Consider the following 26,996-nt stretch of genomic DNA (forward strand, 5'->3'; position numbering starts at 1 on the left):
ATAAAGATTTGCCGAAGAGAACGTGCCGCGGACGTAGTGTATTGAACAGGAGAAACTTTTAGTAAGAACGAACTTAATGGAATTTTGGGCTGCTTCACAGAGAGGTTTCCCCAATTGTTGCTGCGAACACAGTTTAGCGTAAGTCGTTACGCACTTACCAAATTATTTTCCGCTGCGCGACACGGAGGTGTTTTAACTACTTTTATGTTATTTCGTCAATTTCAGTCAACGCAATTCGAGCCTGAAGTGAAAAGAAAAATTCGGCCCAACCTTCTGACAGAGCATTGATGCCAGGAATTTGTGCGATGTCTGAGTCAAATGTGTCTGCTGGCATGGCAGCTTCTTCCAGAAAACAGAGACAGTGAGAGTGTGAGAGACAGAGAGAGAGAGGGAGAGAGAGAAATAAAAGATACGACTTCGATTTGAATAGCACCAAATGCAGCTCTACAACGTTGTCCTCGCTATGTGCATCGTTTCTTGCTCCAGCTGCAGCTTCATCAAAGTCAGCAATTCCAGCCAGAGCCAGAGAACAGGAGACCAACCACTTAGCCGCTTACCTTAACCGGGCTGAGAGGCGAGGAGCTGATGTTGACAAGCCGTTGGATGCCTGTTAAATGCCATCTTCCAAGTGAGCAGTGCGCTAATTAAGGCAACGGCTCCAAAGACTCAGCACAGTGACAGCCAACCTTTCTAGCGAGGGCAGTGCGAGAAGCCGGCAAAGAGGCGGGAATCAGGCAATCAACAAGCAAGCATAATGGTAAAAGTGTAAAAGGAAATTACGTCGTTACTGCGCACAAAGCGCGTCTCGAACTTTTAATTCTTAGCACGGAGACTGCCAGACTGACAAACTGCCTAATGGATGAAGTGTTTGATGATCAACGTGCAGCTAAAGTCAGACCTCAACATTGGCTGGACTTACCTAAGGTGCACTTGGTAATTCGTGGAAAATCCCCAAGCCGTTCTTCATTCCCAATCACAAAATTGACAAATAACAATACGCAGTGCTTTACTAAGAGATTTTACGTGACTGAGAGCTTTGAGTTAACGGCTTGTATCTATTACGATATTTAACCGGAAAGGTAAGCTATGTAAGTAATCTGAGAATACATTTACATATATGTGTTCTAAAAATATATAATAATATAATCATGAATGCATTTTCGCTTCTGTCTGTTGCTTATGATAGTTCTTATTAGTTCGTATCTTCATATTGTTATTGTCTCCATTTTATTTCAAAAGATTTGACATTTACATTTACAGCCTATATGTAGGGAGTTGGGTAAATAAGAATTTTCGTATGCTAGTATATTCTGCAGCCTTGTCTCTTCTATTCATAACATAGGGTACAACATAACATAGCCTAGACGGCTTATATTATGTCGATAATGGGGAAGTGAATAACAACTAATTTGATAATTCCGTCGTGGAAGGGTGTTTATCGTTTTATACACATATTTAAATTAATTCAATGCTAGCGTTTTTCGAAAGCTATTTACAGAGCGGGTCACCGAGGCGACAACAGACTTTCTGCAAGCTAGCTAAATATTTTGGAGGAGGAGACATGTGTAACGGCTACAAACAGTGGGCGTGGTGATTAATAGGTCAGGGTCCGGACTGGGCGCGTTTCGCAAATTGTTATTGATTACAATTCATCACCAAAATGCAAATAGGCCGAAACCAAATTGAGGGGAAGCAAAACAAGGAGAGGCCAGGGCTCAGTTCAGCCCAGCTCAGATAAGGGATGGGTCATAGTGGTGCGAAGCCTAAGCAAACAGAAATTTTATTTGATGCCATGCAGAATCAATGCCGCCTTGGACCCGACAACAATGGAGACCCGTCAACGGGCTTTCATCGCCAATTTGTTTACATGTCCCCGGTGGAGTCTGCCGGACCACTGATCGCCCAGCTGCCTGGTTCCCGGTTGTCCGGTTGTCTGGTTGTCTGGTTGTCTGGTTGCCTAGTTGCACAGTTGCCTTGTTGCATGGTCTCCAGTTTATCCGGCTGTCCGCTGTGTTCCGCTGATGGTGTTATTTATTGTTATCAGACACTCGAGCACATAAAACATTTTATCACTTGCCAAAGTGACGTTGCGCACAATTCTGCTTGAAAGAAAAAAAATGATTATGCCTTATGTCAGGAGCCGGCGTCATGACGCCGGAGACACAACGAGAGAGAGTGGATAACAAAGTGTTCTAGGGGCCAAGGATGAGGGCGGAAGCCAATGGCAGTCAAGACCTGAACCTGAGTCCAGGGACCGACGCACAGTGGTTGCGCTTGTATGGGGAGAGCGGCCAAAAGTACTTCTAGTGGAGATAAAATGATGAAATGTTTTCCAAAATTCTATAAAAATATAATAAGTAATGTGGCATGCCTAAATAAGTCGTATAGCCCACCAGCAGCCTACACCAATACGTAACCTCAAAAAAAATTATTTTTCTAATATAACATTAGAACAAAACAGATGATTTATTAAAAATAAATGAAGCAAATAGTAAGAAAACTAAAATTATCAAGTTTTAAGATTATATTTACATACATTTACTCTTCTAATAATAATTGGAATGTACTGTTTAATAATTTTGTTTTCTTTTTTTTGTGCAAGGTAACTTTCTTTGACTCGATGAACAGTTGCTTTGGGTATTGATCGGTGGTCACAGCACAATGAAATTGTTTCCTTTTCTTTTAGCCAAATATTTTGATTTTGCATTACAGAGAATTTTGTACGATTGTGTTTTTGACAAAGAGTTGCGAATCTTTTACAAATGAACGAAATACGCTTTGGCAAATCATCCAGGTCGGCTCTTTTTAATTTCAATGTGTACAAATTCTATCAGTATCTTTAGCTTTTCTGCATTGGTTCCATTTGTTGTGCACCAAAAATCAAAAATATATAGGCGCGTAAAAACACACCTATAAAAATTGTCTACGAAATTCAATCAACCAAATCAAATAAAAATGATTAATTAATAAAAGAATAATCAATTTTCAAAATCATATATAACCACAAACGACGAAAAGAGAGAGAAAAACAACAAAACATTACGCCAATCAGACGTTTCGCAGGGCACAGCTGACCTTTAATAATGGGAGACGCCGTCACTTTATTTACGTTTATAAATGCATGGGCAAATTTGGGCACCTAAACTAAACACATTTATTACCTTAAAAATCAGACGAATACGGGGATATAAAACATTTCTGTGGAATTTTATGGGATCATAACTAAAAGTCCACCTAAACATAAAAAAGACGCTTAAAAACACACATAAAAAGATTAAATCAAACAAATTAATTTCACAATAACAATTTGATTAGTTGACTAGTAATTTTAATTGGAAATTAGAGTAAATACCTTGTACTTCAACATCCATACTAAAAAAATTAATCCGGACCACTTAAGATAACGTCTGACCACTTTGAAATGCAACGCTAAAGTGAAAACAAGTAAGAAGACTCTAGTCGAGACTGCTCGACTAGGAGATACCCTGAACCCTCCAAGCTGATATTTTTATCATTCTGCACTTCTTTTATGCACGCACACACATATGCATCCACCCTCACGCGCCCGCGCTCTGCTAACTGCGCAGTTAGCAGCGACTGCGCTTGGGCTGCGCTGCAGTGTGGGCCATAGTATGAGAATTTATTTGATGAATAACTTTTTTTGTAGATATGCAATCTTAATGAAATTTTCAGAGCGTAATCATATGGTCAAAAGTACAAAAGTACATTCCAAAGTACAAGTCTCTAGTACTTGAAATACGTTTTTTACAAATTGGGGGCGAAGGGAGCGTGGTATCCAAAATCTGTTGATTACAAAATGTTTGTATTCATCATATGTATATACACAGTAAATCTGAAGTCTCTACGTCTAATAGTATTTCAATGAGGCTCAAAAAACAAAATCCATTTTTCGATTATTCTCGATAAAAAAGTTATCGGATGAGTTATCGAAAAAATAAAGCAAACTCGTACTGCGTATGGTATACACGAGTATACAAAAAAAATTTCAGCTCTCTACGGACGGACGGACGGACAGACGGACAGGGCTATATCGACTCAGCTCGTCGTGCTGATCAAGAATATATATACTTTATGGGGTCTGCGATGATTCCTTCTGCCTGTTACTTACTTTTACACAAAACCATTATACCCTGATTTCCCATTTTCAATGGGTTCAGGGTATAAAAAGCCTACTGAGCGCATCAGCCCTGCGAAAATGGACACGTTTTCGGCATTTCAATGCTATTTTTAGAAAGTACCAGTGCAAATCTAGAAAAACCCGGTTTGCCATTAAGAAGTTTGAACATTTGCGAGTCAATTTGTGTGGGTTTTGTCAAAATTGGTTGTGGTGGATTTTTTTACTTTTGGCCTATGGGCGCAACCACTGTGCGACGAAGCTTCATCACTCAATGCCGAAAGTGTTGAGTGTGGAGAAGTAAAAGTTAAAGTTAAACGGAAACGGATATAACGCGTGGTTGCCGACAGACCGTTCCTGGGGCTGATCCAGCTCCAGGCACAACCGACTCCCGTGTCTAGCTGAAGGTCGTCTATCTTTAAATAATTTGTGTGCTCTGCGCCGGGCGACCGGAAACGAACATTGTGCAAGGCAAACGGACAAAATGGCGAGCCGGAAGCACAGAAATCACATTTATGTCTAACAGTTACTGTGTGCTTTCTTTTTTTTCGTTCGCTCGGTATGCAATGATTAATTAAGCGCAAAGTGTAAGCCTAATGCCAGCACCACCACAAATCTCCAATTGCTGGGCACTCTCGCCACCCGGTCATTGACATTGGCCAGGCCGAGCCGAGCATTGTGCTTGCGTGTAGCTCTAATTGGTAATAGGTAGCTGATGGCATCGGCTTATGTGAATGAAAAATTAAATATCTTGCGCCAGCAGCGCGCAGCGGCAGCGACAGCCAAAGTTCTTCAGTCTGACACCAAATTAGCGAATACGAATACCAGTCAAATCCGATCATTTATTACTTCCAATATAATGCTTTCTTTACTTAGCAAGAAATGCAAAAACGTGTTCTTTTGCCTTCAACTCGCACACTAACACGCAAACAGACTGACGGGGAGACGCCGACTCTGATATCTAGAAAACAACATTTTCTGATTACATTTACTAAACTCTTACAGGGCAAGGGCGAGACGAATCGGGAATTGAATTCGTTTAAGCTCAAAGGGCATATCTGTTGGGATCATCGGAATCCTGGGAATAAGAACTTCCTCATCTTTAAATTTTCCTTTGAGTATCGACGCGTGAATCACATTGCTTATCACCAAACGCGTTCCATTGCACAGTTTTGTTGTTGGTTTAAATTTCTAACTACCGAGCCAACAGCTGTCAATTGTGCGGTGGTAAACCAGGCACATCCAAGGAGTTCAAAAATGCAGTTGCATAATTAGTGGCTTCTTCTTCGTTGTTACACAGTCGATAGATTTGAATGAATACAGAGTACCAACGATTTTATTTTGAATTATATAATTAAGGTCATCCACACCTTTATTTTTAGCCGCCAAAATTGCTCGCTCACTTAACCATTTAGTATTTTTGTGGACAGCAATGATATTCGGAAATACTCATCTTTTAATGAGACGAAATTGCAAAAATTTTGAGGAAATGAAATCAAGCCACTCGATTCGTCAACAGGAATACGGCCATTACTGATATTCAGCAATTGCTTCGAGAAATCATCAGCAGATATATTGTTCAACAATGCAACTCTCATATTTACAGACAGTTGAAGTTTGGTTACATATCGCCACAGATTTGATGCTTTGAGGCAAGCGTTTATTTCGTCGGCAGCAGTAGATCTTGGAATTACTGGTAGTGTTTGTCGGAAATCGCCAGATAATAAAATCATTGAACCACCAAAACATCTCGAGTCATTGCGCAGATCTTTTAATGTTCGGTCTAGTGCTTCCAATGCGCGTTTGTGCGCCATTGTGCATTCGTCCCATATGATAATTTTTGATGCTACTAATACTATGGCCACACTCTGCAATGTTTTGAAATGTTACATGTCGGTTGTTCAGTAGCTTGAAGATTTAATGTCAATTTTAACGCTGAGTGAGCCGTGCGGCATCCGTCTAACAATGTGGCCGCTATTCCAGAAAAAGCAATTGCTACCGCAATTTCGGATCTCGCACGTACAGTTGCCAAAATCAATGACATAAAAAATGTCTTCCTAGTTCCACCGGGGGTATCCAAAAAAAATAAGCCACCATTTCCATCATCAATTGCATTCCCTATGTTTAGAATTCAACAGTGGTACATTCGTTTGAACTGACTGCGGCGCCTTTCTCGGGCGATTTATCGTTTTTCGCCAGATAATTGACTCGCATTATTCCGTTGCCTAATTGCATTATGGGTCCGCCGGGAAAGATTAGATCTTCTAGGACGCGGCATTTTTATTAATAGTAATACTGAATATGCACTCGCACAAAACCACAAAACAATCGAGATATATAAATATGAATAATTTACACAAATTAATGTCTGAGATCAATTTTTTTTTAAATTGGTTTAAATTTCTAACTACCGAGCCAACAGCTGTCAATTGTGCGGTGGTAAACCAGGCACATCCAAGGAGTTCAAAAATGCAGTTGCATAATTAGTGGCTTCTTCTTCGTTGTTACACAGTCGATAGATTTGAATGAATACAGAGTACCAACGATTTTATTTTGAATTATATAATTAAGGTCATCCACACCTTTATTTTTAGCCGCCAAAATTGCTCGCTCACTTAACCATTTAGTATTTTTGTGGACAGCAATGATATTCGGAAATACTCATCTTTTAATGAGACGAAATTGCAAAAATTTTGAGGAAATGAAATCAAGCCACTCGATTCGTCAACAGGAATACGGCCATTACTGATATTCAGCAATTGCTTCGAGAAATCATCAGCAGATATATTGTTCAACAATGCAACTCTCATATTTACAGACAGTTGAAGTTTGGTTACATATCGCCACAGATTTGATGCTTTGAGGCAAGCGTTTATTTCGTCGGCAGCAGTAGATCTTGGAATTACTGGTAGTGTTTGTCGGAAATCGCCAGATAATAAAATCATTGAACCACCAAAACATCTCGAGTCATTGCGCAGATCTTTTAATGTTCGGTCTAGTGCTTCCAATGCGCGTTTGTGCGCCATTGTGCATTCGTCCCATATGATAATTTTTGATGCTACTAATACTATGGCCACACTCTGCAATGTTTTGAAATGTTACATGTCAATGTGGCCGCTATTCCAGAAAAAGCAATTGCTACCGCAATTTCGGATCTCGCACGTACAGTTGCCAAAATCAATGACATAAAAAATGTCTTCCTAGTTCCACCGGGGGTATCCAAAAAAAATAAGCCACCATTTCCATCATCAATTGCATTCCCTATGTTTAGAATTCAACAGTGGTACATTCGTTTGAACTGACTGCGGCGCCTTTCTCGGGCGATTTATCGTTTTTCGCCAGATAATTGACTCGCATTATTCCGTTGCCTAATTGCATTATGGGTCCGCCGGGAAAGATTAGATCTTCTAGGACGCGGCATTTTTATTAATAGTAATACTGAATATGCACTCGCACAAAACCACAAAACAATCGAGATATATAAATATGAATAATTTACACAAATTAATGTCTGAGATCAATTTTTTTTTTTATAAAATTAGCTTTTTTATGAATAGTCAGGTTCGTCTGAGGCTGTGCCGTAGACTGATTGACTACATTTGTTTATTTACATCTATACTATTCTATAATATGAGAGCAGGACCAAAAACTGTCACTGTTATCAAGCCTACTGAGTATCAATAGAAATTTGAATCTTTAGGGAAAAAACCGCGTTTTTAAAGTATTCGTGAAATTTTTTCAGTATTTTTAAGACCTGCTATCCTACTCGTAGCGGAGACAAATCCAAGAAATCCAAAACCATGAAAATTGGTCCAGCAGATCTCTAGTTATAAGTGCTGGAAAACTTTTTACAACTCTCTTTTATATATATAATGAGATTTTCCCCCCGCACCTCACCACTAAATTTGCAAAACGCGTATTTCAAATACTCTTTTCAAATGCACTCATTTCGATGCTATAATCATGATCGAAAAGCTTCATGGAGAGAGTCTATCGACAAGAAGCATTTTTCAGTTTTCACTGCAGCCAATGCGTGCTCATGCGACAGTGCGTATGCCTGTTTGTGTGTGCATGTGCTGTTTCTTATGTAAGCAGAAAATAATATTTATTGAATATTTATTGAAATAGTAGTTGTTCGAAGGGCTCAGAGATCTCATATTCGAGCAGTCTTACTTATTTATACTCATTCACGAAAGTGAAATGAGTGTACTGTCTGTCCGTCTGTCCGTGGCTGACCTCAAGAGACAGGAGACAAGAGAGACAGACTTGACAAGCGACGCTAGTTTGAGCTGATTCGAGACGACAGTTTAGTTACTTTTTGCTGCACTATCTTCTTCTTTGTATGAAGAATTATCAAAAAGCACTTTTGTGTCTGCATAATTCAAGCACAACTAGCGTCCAACACAAGTCCTACGACTGCTACATTGATTGCGATTAGTTTACTACCTGGCTTGACTCTGAATCTCGCTGCGCTCAAGACAGATTGCACTGCACTCGGGGCAACGTGTGACTACTATCACAAGCCATAGAACATCTAAGGTTAATGCTACTATGCTTAATTGTGTCCAGATAAGAGCGAGAAGGAGGGGAAGAGAGAATAAGAGCGAGAGAGAGCCTGAAGCGCCAATGAACGACCAACAATTCACTTTGTTTTTCGCTAACATTTTCACGCCATTTTAAAATTTACTTTACAATTGCAGTTGCCCTGGACCGTAGCCTTGGCCATAGCCGTATTGTTGCTTTTGTTGTTTTCTTCTGTCTGTTGTTCTTGTTGCTTTTATTTATTTGCTATTTGGTGTGGCGCCTTCAAGCGTCGAGAGTTGCTTTCTGTTTGTTTCTCGCCGTCCGCAGGGGACTGAGTAAGTACAAGGAAGACTTGAGGTGAGCTGCAGAGGCCAAGTAGATGAACTGTGGAGTCTGGCCCGAACACACAGCCGCTGGGCCTCGCCCCTGTAAGGACTTCTTCATCAGCACGCTGCGCTGCAAAGTTTTGTTAAAGGCGTAATGCAGCCGCCCAAATACAGAGCGAACACCCGTCCGAAGCGCTCGTCCAGCTCCACGAACTGCTCTAGCGAGTTGGCAGCATGAACCTAATGGCCAAACTGGATAGGGAGGGCGTTCGCGTTGCTCCAAATGGGAGTGGCACCATAAAGACTAATTGAGTTATTTGTGCAGCTTAACTACAAATTAAAGCAGCCCCCGCGCCGTGCACGCTCCCTGCCCTTCCTCACTCAATCTCGTGCAGTCAGCCATTAATTACGGGTAGAAAAACAAGATTACTCTACAGAAGCATAACTTAATAGATTCTGTGAGCTCTTACTAAGAATACACAATCCTCGACTAAACTCAATGATTGCACCACGCCGATGAGGCTTACATAGGTTGCATTGACATATCCAAGCAGATACATACATACATATCATCTCATACCCATAAGTAAGACGTTTAGAAACGAGTACGCTGTACTCAGTCTGCTCGACTACAGAATACGCCGCAGTTACAGAAGCGTGAAATGAATTTTCGCACAAATGTGATCAATAGCTAGGGCATTGCAATTCGGGACATTCCAAGATCAAACCTAAGAAATTTTACAAATAGATGCATTGAATTTTATTTTTTGTTATTGATTGATTGATTTGTTCCAAATTAATCTCTTTTCCTTCAAATGTACAGACTTTAGACTTTTGCTTCACAAGACATATGTATATATGTATATTATAGGCCATCTACAAGAAAAGTGATTAAGCACTTAATTTCCCATAGTAACCTAGAGTTTACAAAATAACAAGTAAGAATGCTCTAGTCGAGACACTCGACTACGGGATCCCCTGAACCCTATCAGCAACTGATATTTCAATAATACGCATACAAACAAACCCACGCACACACACATACATATACAGGCAACTGCGCTTGGGATGCGCAAATCGAAATTGTATAAAATGCATCTTAATATATATTTAAAGTTTGGCTTTAAAAATGTAGGTGATATAATTTTATAACTGATTTTCTATAAGGGTTTTTATCGATAACAAAATAACGGGATGAGTTATCGATTTTTATTGATAAACTCGATATGCGTGCGATATGTACGGACATTTAAAAAACAAGTAAGAAAGCTCTAGTCGAGACTGCTCGACTGCGAGATCCCCTGAACCCTACAAGCAACTGATAATTCAATACTAATTAGCCCACACACACACACACACACACAAATACAAACAAACACATGCACACACACACGCATGCAAACTAACACGCGCACGCACATACACATACAAATAAACACACACACACTCACATATACAGGCGATTGCGCTTGGGCTGCGCTGCAATGTTGGCAATATAATTAGAACTTATTTGTTGAATAATTTAATTTCTAGACGTACGTAATCATAATGTTTAAATGTATGTGTATACCGAAGCAAAAGTTTCTAGTAATATACGACTTCTACAAAGATGAGGGTGAACGAATACACTTTACTATGATGGTGTTTAGTTTCGTATTGATCTTTATTATTCTGAGCCCGGGTTTATATACCCAGACTCATGTATAATTTCAACCCTTAAATCTAATGTATCTATTGCTGAGTGTGTAAGGCTCAGCATTGGGCTATTACATATTCTTATCTTATCGCTGAGTGTGTAAGACTCCGCGTTGGTCTATTAGCTATTCTTATCCTATCGCTGAGTTTGTAAGGCTCAGCGCTCGTCTCCTTCGTAATCTGACTCTGGGGTTGCAAGGGTTGGTCTTCATTTGTATATTTATGCAGTCCGTACATGTGGCCCTTATCGCTATCAAAGCGCACTACCTGCTAGTCGCTGAGTGCGTCGGAGGCATGTATACGATCATCGTATATTCATATGTTCATGCCTGAACATTCTGCGGGGGGCCAAGTGTGTGACTTCCGGAATTGCTGTCTGTGGAAATCTCAATAATATACAGGACAAATACAAATTTGATAATTGTTAATATTCTTGACGAAATGATCATCAATCCAATCCTTATGTTCGTGCCTGAACATTCTGCGGGGCCCAGAGAGTGTGACATCCAGATAAACCGAGTGTGCCACCAGTACCTTGGACTTTTGCTTAGGTGGCGGCTCCCATGCCAAGTGAAGTCGAGCCTCTTTGAAGAACTTCCGCGGCTTTTGGGTGTCATCATTTGTTGCATTAGTATAGCTGAGTGCATCTGTTGAGGAAGTTGTCAATCGTTTCATTGTTGCCGAAGCCAAAGCCTCCAAATGGTAGATATCCTTCGTTTGATCCTGATGCCTTAGAACAGATATTGATTCGCTTGTAGTAATTATGGTTGTTTCCTTTAAAATATTGCTGCTACTTCCAATTGAATCCCTTTCCGATGTAATTGTACTTGCAGTTTTAGTCTCCATAGTTGGTAGCGCTGCTGTGGTCATCACTGGAGAGTTTGAGTCGGTATTGTCGCTGTTCTCTTCAGCTGCACATCCAGCCGCTGTTGCAGTCTCCGCAGAAGTTTGCTCTTCCGTCGTGCTGCCAACTGTGGAAATATCATCCATTGGTCGAACTTCCAATTGGATATCTGTTGATGTATCTTCAGCGATACTCAACGTCGATGTCGAAGTTGTGGCAGAAATTCCATTCTTGTCCTCATCTTCTATGCCCTCCGAATCCAATGTCGGAGTTGGTGGAGCCCAGATCTTCTTTATTGATCTCTTGTCTTCACCCTGCTTTGTTTTTGTTGTTACTACTTGAAGTTTATTTTCTTGTTCTGTAGATTCAGTTATATATCTTCCCATGTGGGGGCTTGCCGGCGGGTTGAAATCCCACTTTTTGAACACAATTGCATCCAAAGCTGCCTGAGCTGCTAGCATCTCATCAGCGGTGACCTCGTCACTGTTATCGGAGGTGCTCACGTAATTTCGGATACTGCCTTCATCATCATTCTTCAGCAGTTCCTTGTCCACTGGCAAATAACGTTTGTAGCGTCTGCATAAACAGTCCCACGCTAACTTGTAGTTACCTACTCCCATTGCGAAATTGCTTATCATTTGTACATCTTCTCCTTTGACATACATTTGCAAGTATAGCAGTTTCGTTTTGTCGCTGATATCCTTTCTGTTGTGGATTATTTTGGTGAACTGCTCGAAGAACATCGGCCACGCCTTAGGACTTCCATTAAAGTAAGGAAGTGTTGGTCTCTATCGCTTTGGAGTGTCTTCTTTTATGTTTTGCAGTGCACTTATTTTTCTTTCCAGCCTTTTAGACACTGTGTACACTTTGACTTCCAGTGCGTCTATGCCATCGATTTCATGGACACGCTTATCATATTTATCCTCCAAATCGGTAAGCGTTGACTGGACTTTATTCCAGAGAAACTCTAGCGTTTCTTTGCTATCTAGAGCATCCTCCTGGTTGCTGAGCTCAATGTTGGCCTGCACTTCTTCAATATGCAGCCATACTCTTTGAACTCTTTTGTCCAAAAGGTTAAGCAACTTCACCATTGGGCTCGACCAACCGAATAAAAACATCTCTTGCGTTGATGTTTCCGGTATCGTTGCCCAGCTATGAAGTTGGCCTGTGTCTATGGCGTGATCGGCAACTTTGGTCCTGAATTCTGCCATTATGCCATCAAATATTTCTTGTTAAATATTGATGGTTGACGACACAGTTGTGTGTTTATTGTAGATCCATTGGCTTTTCCCGTTGGAGGTTTTTTGTTTTGATCACTAGGTTGATCATGCTGTGCCTCGACTCACAGCTTGGGTTGGTAAGCCAATGCACAAATCTACTATTATTTAGCACTTCACTTTGTACTAAACACAAACACTTTTCCTTATGGACTGCATCGAAGTATTAAAATACTTCATCCGGCTCGAAGGACCATGAACGAATACACTTGACTAAGATGGTGTTTAGTTTCGTATTGATCTTTATTAATCTGAGCCCGGGTTTATATACCCAGACTCATGTATAATTTCAACCCTTAAATCTAATGTATCTATTGCTGAGTGTGTAAGGCTCAGCATTGGGCTATTACATATTCTTATCTTATCGCTGAGTGTGTAAGACTCCGCGTTGGTCTATTAGCTATTCTTATCCTATCGCTGAGTTTGTAAGGCTCAGCGCTCGTCTCCTTCGTAATCTGACTCTGGGGTTGCAAGGGTTGGTCTTCATTTGTATATTTATGCAGTCCGTACATGTGGCCCTTATCGCTATCAAAGCGCACTACCTGCTAGTCACTGAGTGCGTCGGAGGCATGTATACGATCATCGTATATTCATATGTTCATGCCTGAACAGAGGGTGAGGGGGTGAATTTAGGGGGGTAAATTTTAACAAAAACCGAAATTGTACAAAATACATCTTAATATACATTTTAAATTTGGAGACTCTAGCTTGAAAGATGTAGGAGATATAATTTTTTAAGTGATCTTCAATAGGGTTTTTTATCGATAAAAAAGTATCGGAATGAGTTATCGTTTTTTATTGATAAACTCGATATGCGCGCTGTATATACGGTCATTTTAAAACAAGTAAGAACGTTGCAGTCGGGCGCTACCGACTGCGGAATACTCATTCACAGTTCTTTGTAAATTTAATTTAATTTAAAAAAAATTAGTACAAAACAATTATGCTTTTTGATTATATTGTAGCTTTTGGTAATTTTTATCGAGTAATCGATAATTATTATATTGATCGTGCACTTTTTGAGTACAAATGTATGGTAATTTTCGTTGATAGCTTTCGGTCACACCTATTGCAGATTCTTTAGCGTTTGCTTACATTACAAATGCGCGCTTTTTAGCATTCTAAGAATTGCGATTGATTTCTGGATTTTCTAGCTGTTATTGTAGTTTTGTCAGATGACGCTCTGTTATTAGCTTATTGTATTTTAGCTACCAGTTTGTGAAGCAAAGCGATAGCGTGGGCGCTAAAGGCGTCGCAAGTTATGTTACGGCGACGGAGGTTCAAATCCCCATCGGGTTTTTTTTTTTTTTTATCATACATATTTCGTTTTTTATAAAATAGATATTTTATTCTTTTTTCTAATTGAACAATTTTATAATTTTAAATTTGTTTCTTCTTAAAAAGCCCTCATATATGTATGCACGCATATATGCATGTATATGTAAGTACATAAGTCTGCACGCATATGTAGCATCAAGCATTCCAGCCTTTCTTATGCACGCGCTCATTTGTATGTGTGTATGTATGTAATGCAAATGTATCATCCGCTACTCTGGCTCTTCTTTTCTATAATGCGTCATATCAAGAATCTCATTTTTGGATTTCATTTTAATTATTATTGTTGACGGTAGGCGGTGGCGCTGTCGGCAAAGGCGCCGGCTCAATTTGTTTTTGTTATTTTGACAAACATGGCTAGGGTGCGAGTTCAAATCCCGCGGAAAACTCTTTTTTGTAAATTGCAAATTTTGTTATATTAGCTTCTTTTATATTTTTTAAATATTTAAATTTTATTTTTAAATTTTATAAAAATGTTTCCTTCCGTGTTATCAATGCCTATTAAGCCTATTTGTATATACATGTACATACATACATAGATAGCTCAAGTATATAAATGTCGCAGTGTGATACTAAAAATGCCGATTGCCACGCCCCTAGTGGCCGTAGACACCTCATTTTTGGCCAGTTCTTAGAAAAAGCTAACGGTAACGTAAATGCAAAATTTGAATGCTTACGCTCAAAAAATGTGAAAATTACAGGGTATTTTTCGATATGCCACGCCCCCAAAGAGGCGTGACAATTATTTTTGGGGCATCGATAGAGGAGGTTACCAGTAACTCAACTATCCAAATTTGAAGCTTCTAGCTCTTAAACTGTAGGAGATATAAAGTTTTGCGGTTTGCCACGCCCCCAATGGGCGTAGATATATCCACTATAGCTTGTTGGACTTGGGAGGTCAACTCGCGTATATATACCAAATCACAAGTCTCTGGCTTCAATAGTGCCTAAAATATAGCCAAATTTGAAAAATCACTATATCTTCACGTCCGATTTGCCACGCCCCTATTAGGCGTAGACATAAAATTTTTTCATCAGTCATTATAGAATTATAGCATTAGCTCACGTGCGAAATTTCAACGTTCTAGCTTTAGAACTTTAGGAGATACAGTTTTATCTGATTTGCCACGCCCCCAATGGGCGTAGATATATCCACTATAGCTTTTTGGACTTAGGGGGTCAACGCGGATCTACATACCAAATTTCAACTCTCTAGTTCTTCAACTAACATGATTTCTGGTATATCGGAAAATGCATTTTCCGATTTGCCCCGCCCCTAGTGGGCGGATCGGGAAAATTTTAACACTTTATAAATCGGAGTTATAAACGAGTATTTGTTCAAAATTTCAAGTCTCTAGCTTCAATAGCGGCGAAATGAACTGCGTTCATACGGACAGAAGGACAGACGGACAGACGGACGGACGGACAGACGGACGGACAGCAAGACGGACATTGCACAAAACCAATATACTAATTCACTTCGTGAATGAGTATAAAAAGTTGAAGTCTCTAGCACTTATATCTTCTGAAATCGTCGCGTTCAAACATACGGACAGACGGACGGACAGACAGACGGACAGGGCTAAATCGACTCAGCTCGTCGCCCTGATCAAGAATATATATACTTTGTGTTTCTGCCACGCCTCCTTCTGCCTGTTACATACATTTTAACATAACCATTATGATTTCCCATTTTCAATGGGTTCAGGGTATAAAAATTGAAGTCTCTAGCTCTTATATCTTCTGAAATCAACGCGTTCAAACATACGGACAGAAGGACAGACGGACGGACGGACATCGGACATCGGACAGACACACAGACGGATAGGGCTAAATCGACTCAGCTCGTCGCCCTGATCAAGAACATATATACTTTTTGAGGTCTGTCACGCCTTCTTCTGCCTGTTACATACAATTTAACAAAATCATTATACCCTGATTTCCCATTTTCAATGGGTTTAGGATATAAAAACATGTAACATGTATGTACAGTCAGTCACAGAAGTATTCGTCTCTTCAACTTTTTCTCTTAAATCTAGATGCTAAGACTAATCCTACTTAGTATGCACGCAGTATGTTTTGGATCGTTGTCTTCCTGGAAAATGAAGTCCTCATTTTGTATACCCATTTTATCAGCTCTGCAGAGCAGGTTCTTTTAGGAAAATTTATAATACCATCGATAAATATCAAGTTGCCAACGTCATACGCTTATTTAATTAGCACAGCAATTTATTCATCTTTTTTTTTTCGACTTTAAAAAATTTTAAGTTCCCATCGATTTGAAATACCTACATACACACATAAATTGAGATTTAATTAAAAGAAATTCTTTCATTGCTCATAACAATTGCATGAGCCTGGCGAACTGTTCGAAAAGAATACCTCTGGAACGTTAGAGCGGAGGGCGCTTGACTGCGTTACTTAACCTCCACATTCAGAATTTATTGCTAATGAAAATTTGTAACACGAACTCATAAATCCATGGATGAGGGCTTGTTACTGGACATTGGCAAAATGCCGCCGAGGGTCCGGATGAGATGCAACAGCGAGGAGCGCTTGGAACGCACCTCCTGCACGGAGACGAGCAGTGTGCTGGTAGCATAGCCGCAGCGAGTAATATAGTCAGCCAGGTTGTCGGCCATGCACATGAAATGGAGGCCGGAGTCGTGATCGTGATCAGTACCCTGCTGCAGGCAGCGGCCCAGTGTGAGTGAGAAGTCCTCGGCGCTCAGTGTGTCCCGCAGATGCTCGATGACCGTATGCGCCAGCTTCAAATTGCGGTTATCCTCAGAATCGAAATAGTAAAACTTGCGATCAGGTCGCGCCATCAAAAGCAGCGACCAGTGTGACCCATCAACCAGAGGCACAAAGACGAACAGCTTGCTATCCAATTGCAACCCTTGTGCAAGGCGCCGGCGTTCACGACCCTTCAGATGGCGCATGCTGTAGGCCATCGAGGGAGTCAGGAAGTGCAGCTCAGATTGCGCCTTGTAGCGTCGGCTCTGCAAATATGCACAGTAGAAGCCGATCACGTGCTCATTCAGCGCATACGGTCCCCGCAGTAGCTGAACGTCCGAGTGGCGCAGTGATATCTCCTGAAATCGCAACGCAACACTCGGCTTACCCGAAACATCGTTATTCAGTTGACACTTGCGCACGTAGTCGGCATCGCCACTTGGCTTTGCCACCCGCAGGCGACTAGGTGAACTTTCTGGTTTCTTAGTCGTCTTTTTTTGTATTTTCTTTTTGCTCTTGGACATCTTGGCTTTGTGTGATCCAAGCTCAGAACATGTTATGTTTTGTAACAATGTGTATGTCAATTTCTGTATATGTCTGCCAACGACAGAGTCCACAATGTGAGTGAAGTCAAATTCCTACAAAATCACAGACATACGTACAGCGCAGAACCTACTCGATCTCTGATCAACTACAGCTAAGTTAACTAGTTATGCAAAGGTCATCGATGCATTGAGCATCGCTGTTTTATTTTATTTACATCGATGTTTTGCAAAACCCATCAAAAATGGGAAATCAGAGTATAATGCTTTTGTGAAAATTTATGTAACAGGCAGAAAAAATCATCGCAGACCCCATAAAGTATATTAATTCTTGAAGAAATATGTATATACTCTTGGACGACGAGCTGAGTCTATATAGCCCTGTCCGTCTGTCCATCCGACTGTCCGTCCGTCCGTCTGTATGAGTGCGTTGATCTCAGAAGATGAAAAAACTAGAGAGCTGAAATTTGACATGCATTTACTGTGTATATACATATATACACATGATGAATATGAATATTTTGTAATTTACAGATTTTTTATACCACGCCCCTTCGCCACCAATTTGTAAAAATCACATTTTAAGTACTAGAGACTTGTGCCTTAGAATGTGCATACATTTTAACGTAAGGATTACGTTTCAATTAGATTGTCAGTCTACAAAAGAATTATTCAACAAATAAATTATTATAATATTGCCCACACTGCAATGCAGCCCGCGCTCTGCTAACTGCGCAGTAAGCAGCGACTGCGCTTGGGCTGCGCTGCAGTGTGGGCAATAGTAAGAGAATCTATTTTATTTTATTTTTTTTCAGAACGTAATCAAAATGTTTAAATGTATGTACATTACAAAGCACAAGTCTCTAGTACTTGAAATACATTTTTTAAGAATTAGGGCGAAGAGGGCGTGGTATCCAAAATGTGTAAATAACAAAATGTTGATATTCATCATATGTATATACACAGTAAGTCTGTAATCTCCAAGTCTAAAACTATTCAAATGAGTCTGAAAAAAACACAATCAGTTTTTCGATTATTCTCGATAAAAATTTATGGATGGTTTATCAAAAAAATAAAGCAAACTCGTACTGCGTAAGGGAATACACGAGTATGCATTCCAAATTTCAGCTCTCTAGCTTTTGTATCTTCTGAGATCTACGCACTCATACGGACGGACGCACGGACGGACGGACAGACGGACAGGGCTATATCGACTCAGCTCGTCGTCCTGATCAAGATATATATACTTTATGGGTTCTGCGATGATTTCTTCTGCCCGTTACATACCTTTTCAGAAAAACCATTATACCCTAATTTCCCATTTTCAATGGGTTCAGGATATAATTAAACCTCTATGGTGGGGTGATGTATGTACATACATATATACTCTGGTAAGCAGAAATGAGTTGATCTCACGGCATTAATGACAGAATCATGATTAATGAACACAAGATGATTCGAAATAGAGTTAATCTGAAACATAGACAGATTAAACACTGCATCAAAAGATAGTTAACAATTGTCGGAATAATTGTAATTTGCATTACAAGTTGAGGACCAAGAAATGTTAGGAGTATCAAAATCACCCAATCACCCGAATCATGAATGGGCGAATAAGTAAGCAATTCTCAGAGGATACTGGACTTAACATCGCACCCTCTTTACGCATCAAAAGGTCAAGTTTATAAATAGTAAAATTACTATTGTGAATATTATTACTTAACCATGTTTCAGTTTCATATTGTACTATACGAGAATACACTTTTAAGTTTAGAATTTAAGCCACGTACGCTTTGGTGAATCAGGGATAACTGAGCAGAAGATTGTGTAATATTCAGTTTTTTGATAGCGTCAACAGGATCCGACACCGGTTGATGTGTTGTGATATGAATTCAAAGTCGATGGCAATACAGCTGCGAAAAGTGAGGAAAGAGCGAGCAAGCGAATCCAACTGATAACTGCTTCGAAATCTTCTTCATAAATTCTAAAAATGTTGATCTGTTTTTCCAAGCAAATTAGACAAGACCAGCGTACGCCCCCACAACCAATTTTAGCTGTAGATATGATCTTGTCATAATCACGCCCAGTAGGACCTGCACACTTGGTATGCATCATATTTCCGCACAACCAGATATTAACGAATTGCACTTGTGCAAAATAATACCTTTTTTGGGAATTCAATCTAAACTGAATTTTTTGTACTTATTTATATACTAAAAGCTACATTAACTCTAATCTAGGATACATAATTAACAGATATGTAGTGGGTTTATAATATGCATAAGGGATCAAGTCAAGATCCGTTTGAGTTTAAGTCTCTTCCTTTTACCAGTACGGCGGTTTAGTGAATTCAAAATAAACTGCCTGCCTGAAAGTGCAAGATTTTCTGCAGCAACTCATATTGGCAACTGGGTTCAAACACAATTTGCCATATGAAACCGAAAAGTAAAATCAAAGAGAAATATAAATATGTTGAGGGAGCGAGTCCAACAGCAAAATGCCGTTAAGGAGAGGAACTAAAGTAAACAGCGAGAGAATATACTTGCACAGCACGAAGTTACAGTTCGAGAGAGGCAAATACAACAACAATACTAAGTGAGAGCAATTATGCATACACTCACACTAGCAAACGTATGAAAAGAGTGAAGAGTGAAGCGCGAAAATATAGAAACAATGCTTTATGAATGAATGCAAATAATGTAATGAATAAATCAAAGCTGCACCAAACTTCAAAATTAAAAATAATAAAAAAGAAAGGGAATTATTAAAGACAGAGAATATTTTAGGTTTTCTTTTCTTTAATCTTTCACCAGCTATTAGCAGCTGAATAAATGTTTATTAACATTATTTTATAAACAAATTACATTTCAGGGAAATTTGTAATGCGTTCGAAGTATTCAATCACCTTCATGGGGTATATGTCACCCAAAACGTGAATTGGCACCGCCTGTGGCATATCCTCACCCTCCCAAACAGCCCATAGATAGACTACGCCGTTGTGTCTGAAAGAGCCACAGATTTCAATCAAAGCAAGTCCTTCAGAAAAGCTATAGACCACGTTGCTATCTTCACCCATATTGACTGCAAATTGATTATCCAGGATAAGTATAATGAATTAATAAATTTATTTTACATTCGCAATTTTAGGAACATTTCTTACCTTGATTGACGCTTTATTTTTTATATTTTGTGCGCAGTTGTTCTATTCACAACTAAATATTCTCGACAACTGAACAGCTTTAAGTAAAAGGAAATAGTGTTGCCAGCCTTAAAATCAGATCAGCTGCTCGCAAAGCTCTTTTGGATAGATCACATTTTGGACAGATCACATAAAGGTGCGCGCGCGCCTAAATATGTTTTAAAATCAAGCTTTTTTTGAAACGGTTATCTTAAGCTAGTAGACTTAAAGCTAGTAGACAAAATAAAAGAAGCGGCTGAGCAGCTAATCACAAATTCTATATACATTCACGAATTGGACAGTATAATGGTTTTTGCTAATTTTAATACCCTATGTCGCAGGGGCAATTAGGGGCAGTTATTGATTGTAAAACTAGTAGTAACTGAATATTATGAATTTCCCATCAATCCGCAACATCATATGTACTAATTTCACTCATATTACGAATATTATGCCATAGATGATACGCAGGATTGATAGTTTCTGCTAGCTTTTTGGAGCTTATCCAGACAGCTTATAAGTTTTCTGAGGCGTAACTAAGGCATCCAATTTACTTCACTGTACCGGTTGTTTCTGACATGACAGCAAAAGCGGGCCGCACCTTTTTTGATGCAGCTTCAATGTGAACTAAGGAAGGGCATAAATAAACATTACTGATGGCGAAGACTCAGTTAACTGAGTCCATCAACCAATTCCTTTGACATTAGGCCATATTCTTGTTGCTTACGAAGGCCTCCTAGCTCATTCCATTATATGTATACTAAGATTCTTTTTTATAAGGTAATAAAAATAGTGATTGACCATTTTTAAGGTATGTATTTATTATTGAAATATGGTTATATGTATACATATACTTAATTTTTGTTGTTTTGGACCACTTGGCCGATCTCTGTTAAAGGACAGCTAACAATCTGAAAATGTCGATTTTCACTTTTTACCTGTAGTGTAGTAGGCTGGGCATCCCTCAAACAGCTTAACTGAGACTTGACTATCCGTCAAGCTGAAGGAACTACAATATTTAAAAATTGTAACACTACACATGCGAAATCGCCTGTACCAATGTGATATGATATTTCATGAACTGATATTCCATAAATTCCACACTTTCTACATACACAGAAAAAAAAAAAAAATAACACATCACACAGTTTAAGTGATGACTCTAGCTACAGTCGTGGAAATCCTCAATCCGCGTCAGCTGTGCGTTTAGGACAGTCCCTGATGACGTGTCTCTCGTCTGTACGATGCAGCACGATCAGGGCAAACAGCATTGCACGATGGCAAATAAGATGAAACAGCTCGACGAAAGGGCGATGGACATGTATTCATCTCTAAGCTGGAACCATTTGTTTGCTGAAAAAATGGAAAGGTTAAATTTTCATATTTCTTAGCTTCTTCTGTGGACATGGATGCTTCCGGACCTACCTGTAACGGCTTTACCATGAGGAAACTGACGAATGCCCCTCGTAGAGGACGCCATCTTATATTTGTGTGGCGCTTCCTCAAGAAGAAGCAAACCAAGCCTCTCCATTAGAGCGGACAACGTAATCAACACGATGCTAGAATCTGAGGCTGCTTGGAAGCTAACAAGCTTCATTTCTGCTTACCAGAGTATATACATACATCACCCCACCTTAGAGGATTCATTATACCCTGAACCCATTGAAAATGGGAAATCAGGGTATAATGGTTTTTCTGAAAAAGTATGTAACGGGCAGAAGAAATCATCGCAGAACCCATAAGGTATATATATTCTTGATCAGGACGACAGGCTGAGTCGATATAGCTCTATCCGTCCGTCCGTCCGTATGAGTGCGTCGATCTCAGAAGATACAAAAGCTAGAGAGCTGAAATTTGGCATGCATACTCGTGTATTCCCTTACGCAGTACGAGTTTGCTTTATTTTTTTGATAAATCATCCGATAAATTTTTATCGAGAATAATCGAAAAATTGATTTTGTTTTTTTTTCAGACTCATTTGAATAGTTTTAGACCTGGAGATTACAGACTTACTGTGTATATACATATGATGAATATCAACATTTTGTTATTTACACATTTTGGATGCCACCTTTGCCCAAATTCTTAAAATATGTATTTCAAGTACTAGAGACTTGTGCTTTGGAATGTTCGAGCAACTGATATTTTAATAATTACTAGCTGGCCCGGCAAACGTTGCATTGCCCTATCCATTATTTCTAGGTAAAAAATTGTTGAAAGCTATGTTGTTCAGGTGGGGATACACTGATTAATTTATTAATCGGATTTTCATTCAAGCACCTTGTGGTAAACGACATTCTTTGTTTTTTTGGTTAGGTGCAAGAACAAATAATGCGGATGGTTTGCCAACACGTGAGCATGCCACGTACAATTGACCATGAGAAAAACACGCATTTTCTAGATTGAGGCCACAATTAGTCAAAGATTGGCCCTGTGATTTGTTGATCGTCATGGCGAAGGCAAGACGAATCGGGAATTGAATTCGTTTAAACTCAAAGGGCATATCTGTTGGGATCATCGGAATCCTGGGAATAAGAACTTCCTCATCTTTAAATTTTCCTTTGAGTATCGACGCGTGAATCACATTGCTTATCACCAAACGCGTTCCATTGCACAGTTTTGGTTGGTTTAAATTTCTAACTACCGAGCCAACAGTTGTCAATTGTGCGGTGGTAAACCAGGCACATCCAAGGAGTTCAAAAATGCAGTTGCATAATTAGTGGCTTCTTCTTCGTTGTTACACAGTCGATAGATTTGAATGAATACAGAGTACCAACGATTTTATTTTGAATTATATAATTAAGGTCATCCACACCTTTATTTTTAGCCGCCAAAATTGCTCGCTCACTTAACCATTTAGTATTTTTGTGGACAGCAATGATATTCGGAAATACTCATCTTTTAATGAGACGAAATTGCAAAAATTTTGAGGAAATGAAATCAAGCCACTCGATTTGTCAACAGGAATACGGCCATTACTGATATTCAGCAATTGCTTCGAGAAATCATCAGCAGATATATTGTTCAACAATGCAACTCTCATATTTACAGACAGTTGAAGTTTGGTTACATATCGCCACAGATTTGATGCTTTGAGGCAAGCGTTTATTTCGTCGGCAGCAGTAGATCTTGGAATTACTGGTAGTGTTTGTCGGAAATCGCCAGATAATAAAATCCTTGAACCGTTTCTTATTGCCGTTTCACAGGCTGCCTCTCTTTGAGAAGCACAAATTAAGGCCCTTCCTTGCTGGGAACTAACGTGGCGCCTTTCTCGGGCGATTTCTCGTTCTTCGCCAGATAATTGACTCGCATTATTCCGTTGCCTAATTGCATTATGGGTCCGCCGGGAAAGATTAGATCTTCTAGGACGCGGCATTTTTATTAATAGTAATACTGAATATGCACTCGCACAAAACCACAAAACAATCGAGATATATAAATATGAATAATTTACACAAATTAATGTCTGAGACCAATTTTTTTTTTTATAAAATTAGCTTTTTTATGAATAGTCAGGTTCGCCAGAGGCTGTGCCGTAGACTGACTGACTACATTTGTTTATTTACTTCTATACTATTGTATAATATGAGAGCAGGACCGAAAACTGTCACTGTTAAAAAGCCTACTGAGTATCAATGGAAATTTGAATCTTTAGGGAAAAACCGCGTTTTTCAATTATTCTTGAAATTTTTTCAGTATTTTTAAGATCTGCTATCCTACTCGTAGCAGAGACAAATCCAAGAAATCCAAAACCATGAAAATTGGTCCAGCAGATCTCGAGTTATAAGTGCTGGAAAACTTTTCACAACTCTCTTTTATATACATATATAGATTACACATGCACAAACGCACTCACATACAGGCACACGCGCGCACGCATTAACACGCATTGGCTGCGGTGTGGGCTTACTATGGGAACTTAATTGTTTAATAAATTTTCTTGTTGCTGGACTGTCTCCATGATCATGATTTTTCTAGATCATGATCATAACATTCAAAGGCTTTCATATTCCAAAGCACAGTTAAAGTTATATGATTGGTAGACATGCTGCGCCCAACTTCCAAATATACAACAACAATTCATTTATTTTGACTTTTTTTATTTTGTATCCACCTGTTGAATGGACGAGCAGTTTGTAAAATGTCAGACTTAAATTTAATTCCTTATTCATTAATCATCTAGTTCGAGTCGAGGTTCAAAGCTGTTAATATTTACTCTATTCAAATAACACTGCGAACAGCTGATCTGTTCTTAAGGCTGGCAGCACTATATCGTCAAGCTTTTACTTAAAGCTGTTCAGTTGTCGAGAATATTTAGTTGTGAATAGAACAAAATACAAAAAATAAAGCGTCAAGGTAAGTAATTTTCCTAAAATTGCGAACGAAAATAAATTTATTCATTCATTATAGTTATCATGGATAATCAATTTGCTGCACATTCGGATGAAAATGGCAATTTGGTCTATGGCTTTTCTGAGGGACTTGCTTTGATCGATATCTGCGGCTCTTTCAGACACAACGGCGTAGTCTATCTATGGGCTCTTTGGGAGGGCGACGATATGCCAGAGGCGGTGCCAGCTCACGTTTTGGGTGACGTATACCCCATGAGGGTGATTGAATACTTCGAAAGCATTACAATATTCCCTGTAATGTAATTTTGTTATAAAAATAATGTTAATAAACATTTATTCAGCTGCTAATAGCTGGTGAAAGATTAAAGAAAAGAAAACCTAAAATATTCTCTGTCTTTAATAATTCCCTTTCTTTTTTATTATTTTTAATTTTGAAGTTTGGTGCAGCTTTGATTTATTCATTACATTATTTGCATTCATTCATAAAGCATTGTTTCTATATTTTCGCGCTTCACTCTTCACTCTTTTCATACGTTTGCTAGTGTGAGTGTATGCATAATTGCTCTCACTTAGTATTGTTGTTGTATTTGCCTCTCTCGAACTGTAACTTCGTGCTGTGCAAGTATATTCTCTCGCTGTTTACTTTAGTTCCTCTCCTTAACGGCATTTTGCTGTTGGACTCGCTCCCTCAACATATTTATATTTCTCTTTGATTTTACTTTTCGGTTTCATATGGCAAATTGTGTTTGAACCCAGTTGCCAATATGAGTTGCTGCAGAAAATCTTGCACTTTCAGGCAGGCAGTTTATTTTGAATTCACTAAACCGCCGTACTGGTAAAAGGAAGAGACTTAAACTCAAACGGATCTTGACTTGATCCCTTATGCATATTATAAACCCACTACATATCTGTTAATTATGTATCCTAGATTAGAGTTAATGTAGCTTTTAGTATATAAATAAGTACAAAAAATTCAGTTTAGATTGAATTCCCAAAAAAGGTATTATTTTGCACAAGTGCAATTCGTTAATATCTGGTTGTGCGGAAATATGATGCATACCAAGTGTGCAGGTCCTACTGGGCGTGATTATGACAAGATCATATCTACAGCTAAAATTGGTTGTGGGGGCGTACGCTGGTCTTGTCTAATTTGCTTGGAAAAACAGATCAACATTTTTAGAATTTATGAAGAAGATTTCGAAGCAGTTATCAGTTGGATTCGCTTGCTCGCTCTTTCCTCACTTTTCGCAGCTGTATTGCCATCGACTTTGAATTCATATCACAACACATCAACCGGTGTCGGATCCTGTTGACGCTATCAAAAAACTGAATATTACACAATCTTCTGCTCAGTTATCCCTGATTCACCAAAGCGTACGTGGCTTAAATTCTAAACTTAAAAGTGTATTCTCGTATAGTACAATATGAAACTGAAACATGGTTAAGTAATAATATTCACAATAGTAATTTTACTATTTATAAACTTGACCTTTTGATGCGTAAAGAGGGTGCGATGTTAAGTCCAGTATCCTCTGAGAATTGCTTACTTATTCGCCCATTCATGATTCGGGTGATTGGGTGATTTTGATACTCCTAACATTTCTTGGTCCTCAACTTGTAATGCAAATTACAATTATTCCGACAATTGTTAACTATCTTTTGATGCAGTGTTTAATCTGTCTATGTTTCAGATTAACTCTATTTCGAATCATCTTGTGTTCATTAATCATGATTCTGTCATTAATACCGTGAGATCAACTCATTTCTGCTTACCAGAGTATATATGTATGTACATACATCACCCCACCATAGAGGTTTAATTATATCCTGAACCCATTGAAAATGGGAAATTAGGGTATAATGGTTTTTCTGAAAAGGTATGTAACGGGCAGAAGAAATCATCGCAGAACCCATAAAGTATATATATCTTGATCAGGACGACGAGCTGAGTCGATATAGCCCTGTCCGTCTGTCCGTCCGTCCGTGCGTCCGTCCGTCCGTCCGTCTGTATGAGTGCGTAGATCTCAGAAGATACAAAAGCTAGAGAGCTGA

General features: G+C 39.1%; 2 protein-coding genes and 3 long non-coding RNA genes across 5 annotated transcripts in view; 2 read left to right on the plus strand and 3 right to left on the minus strand.

The window, feature by feature from the left end:
* LOC149090818 (uncharacterized) overlaps window positions 1-26,996 on the plus strand; it is a 128,119-nt gene that overhangs the window by 42,413 nt on the left and 58,710 nt on the right. The window lies entirely within an intron of this gene.
* Window positions 11,068-12,321, minus strand: LOC149090819 (uncharacterized). The gene has a single exon (XM_089263510.1). It carries the CDS (start codon window positions 12,265-12,267, stop codon window positions 11,068-11,070), a length of 1,200 nt encoding a protein of 399 aa, XP_089119636.1. The 5' UTR covers window positions 12,268-12,321.
* Window positions 16,562-17,523, minus strand: LOC108655386 (sentrin-specific protease 8). The gene has a single exon (XM_018107080.3). It carries the CDS (start codon window positions 17,394-17,396, stop codon window positions 16,608-16,610), a length of 789 nt encoding a protein of 262 aa, XP_017962569.1. The 5' UTR covers window positions 17,397-17,523; the 3' UTR covers window positions 16,562-16,607.
* LOC149090820 (uncharacterized) lies at window positions 22,735-22,979 on the plus strand. The gene is made up of 2 exons (XR_016197396.1): window positions 22,735-22,878; window positions 22,909-22,979. It is a non-coding gene; the product is annotated as an uncharacterized LOC149090820 (long non-coding RNA).
* LOC149090821 (uncharacterized) overlaps window positions 23,887-26,996 on the minus strand; it is a 113,354-nt gene continuing 110,244 nt past the window's right edge. Inside the window, exon 2 of the long non-coding RNA XR_016197465.1 lies at window positions 23,887-23,985. This is a non-coding gene — a long non-coding RNA (uncharacterized LOC149090821). The remainder of the gene's footprint in view (window positions 23,986-26,996) is intronic.

The sequence above is a fragment of the Drosophila navojoa genome, chromosome X (assembly GCF_054131105.1).
Source record: "Drosophila navojoa isolate 15081-1374.11 chromosome X, UAZ_NAV_1.0, whole genome shotgun sequence".
NCBI lineage: Eukaryota > Metazoa > Arthropoda > Insecta > Diptera > Drosophilidae > Drosophila > Drosophila navojoa.

What these genes read in the sequence shown, in the direction of transcription:
- LOC149090819 (XM_089263510.1), bottom strand. Translation starts at nt 12,267, where the DNA reads ATGTTCTTCGAGCAGTTCACCAAAATAATCCACAACAGAAAGGATATC.
- LOC108655386 (XM_018107080.3), bottom strand. Translation starts at nt 17,396, where the DNA reads ATGTCCAAGAGCAAAAAGAAAATACAAAAAAAGACGACTAAGAAACCA.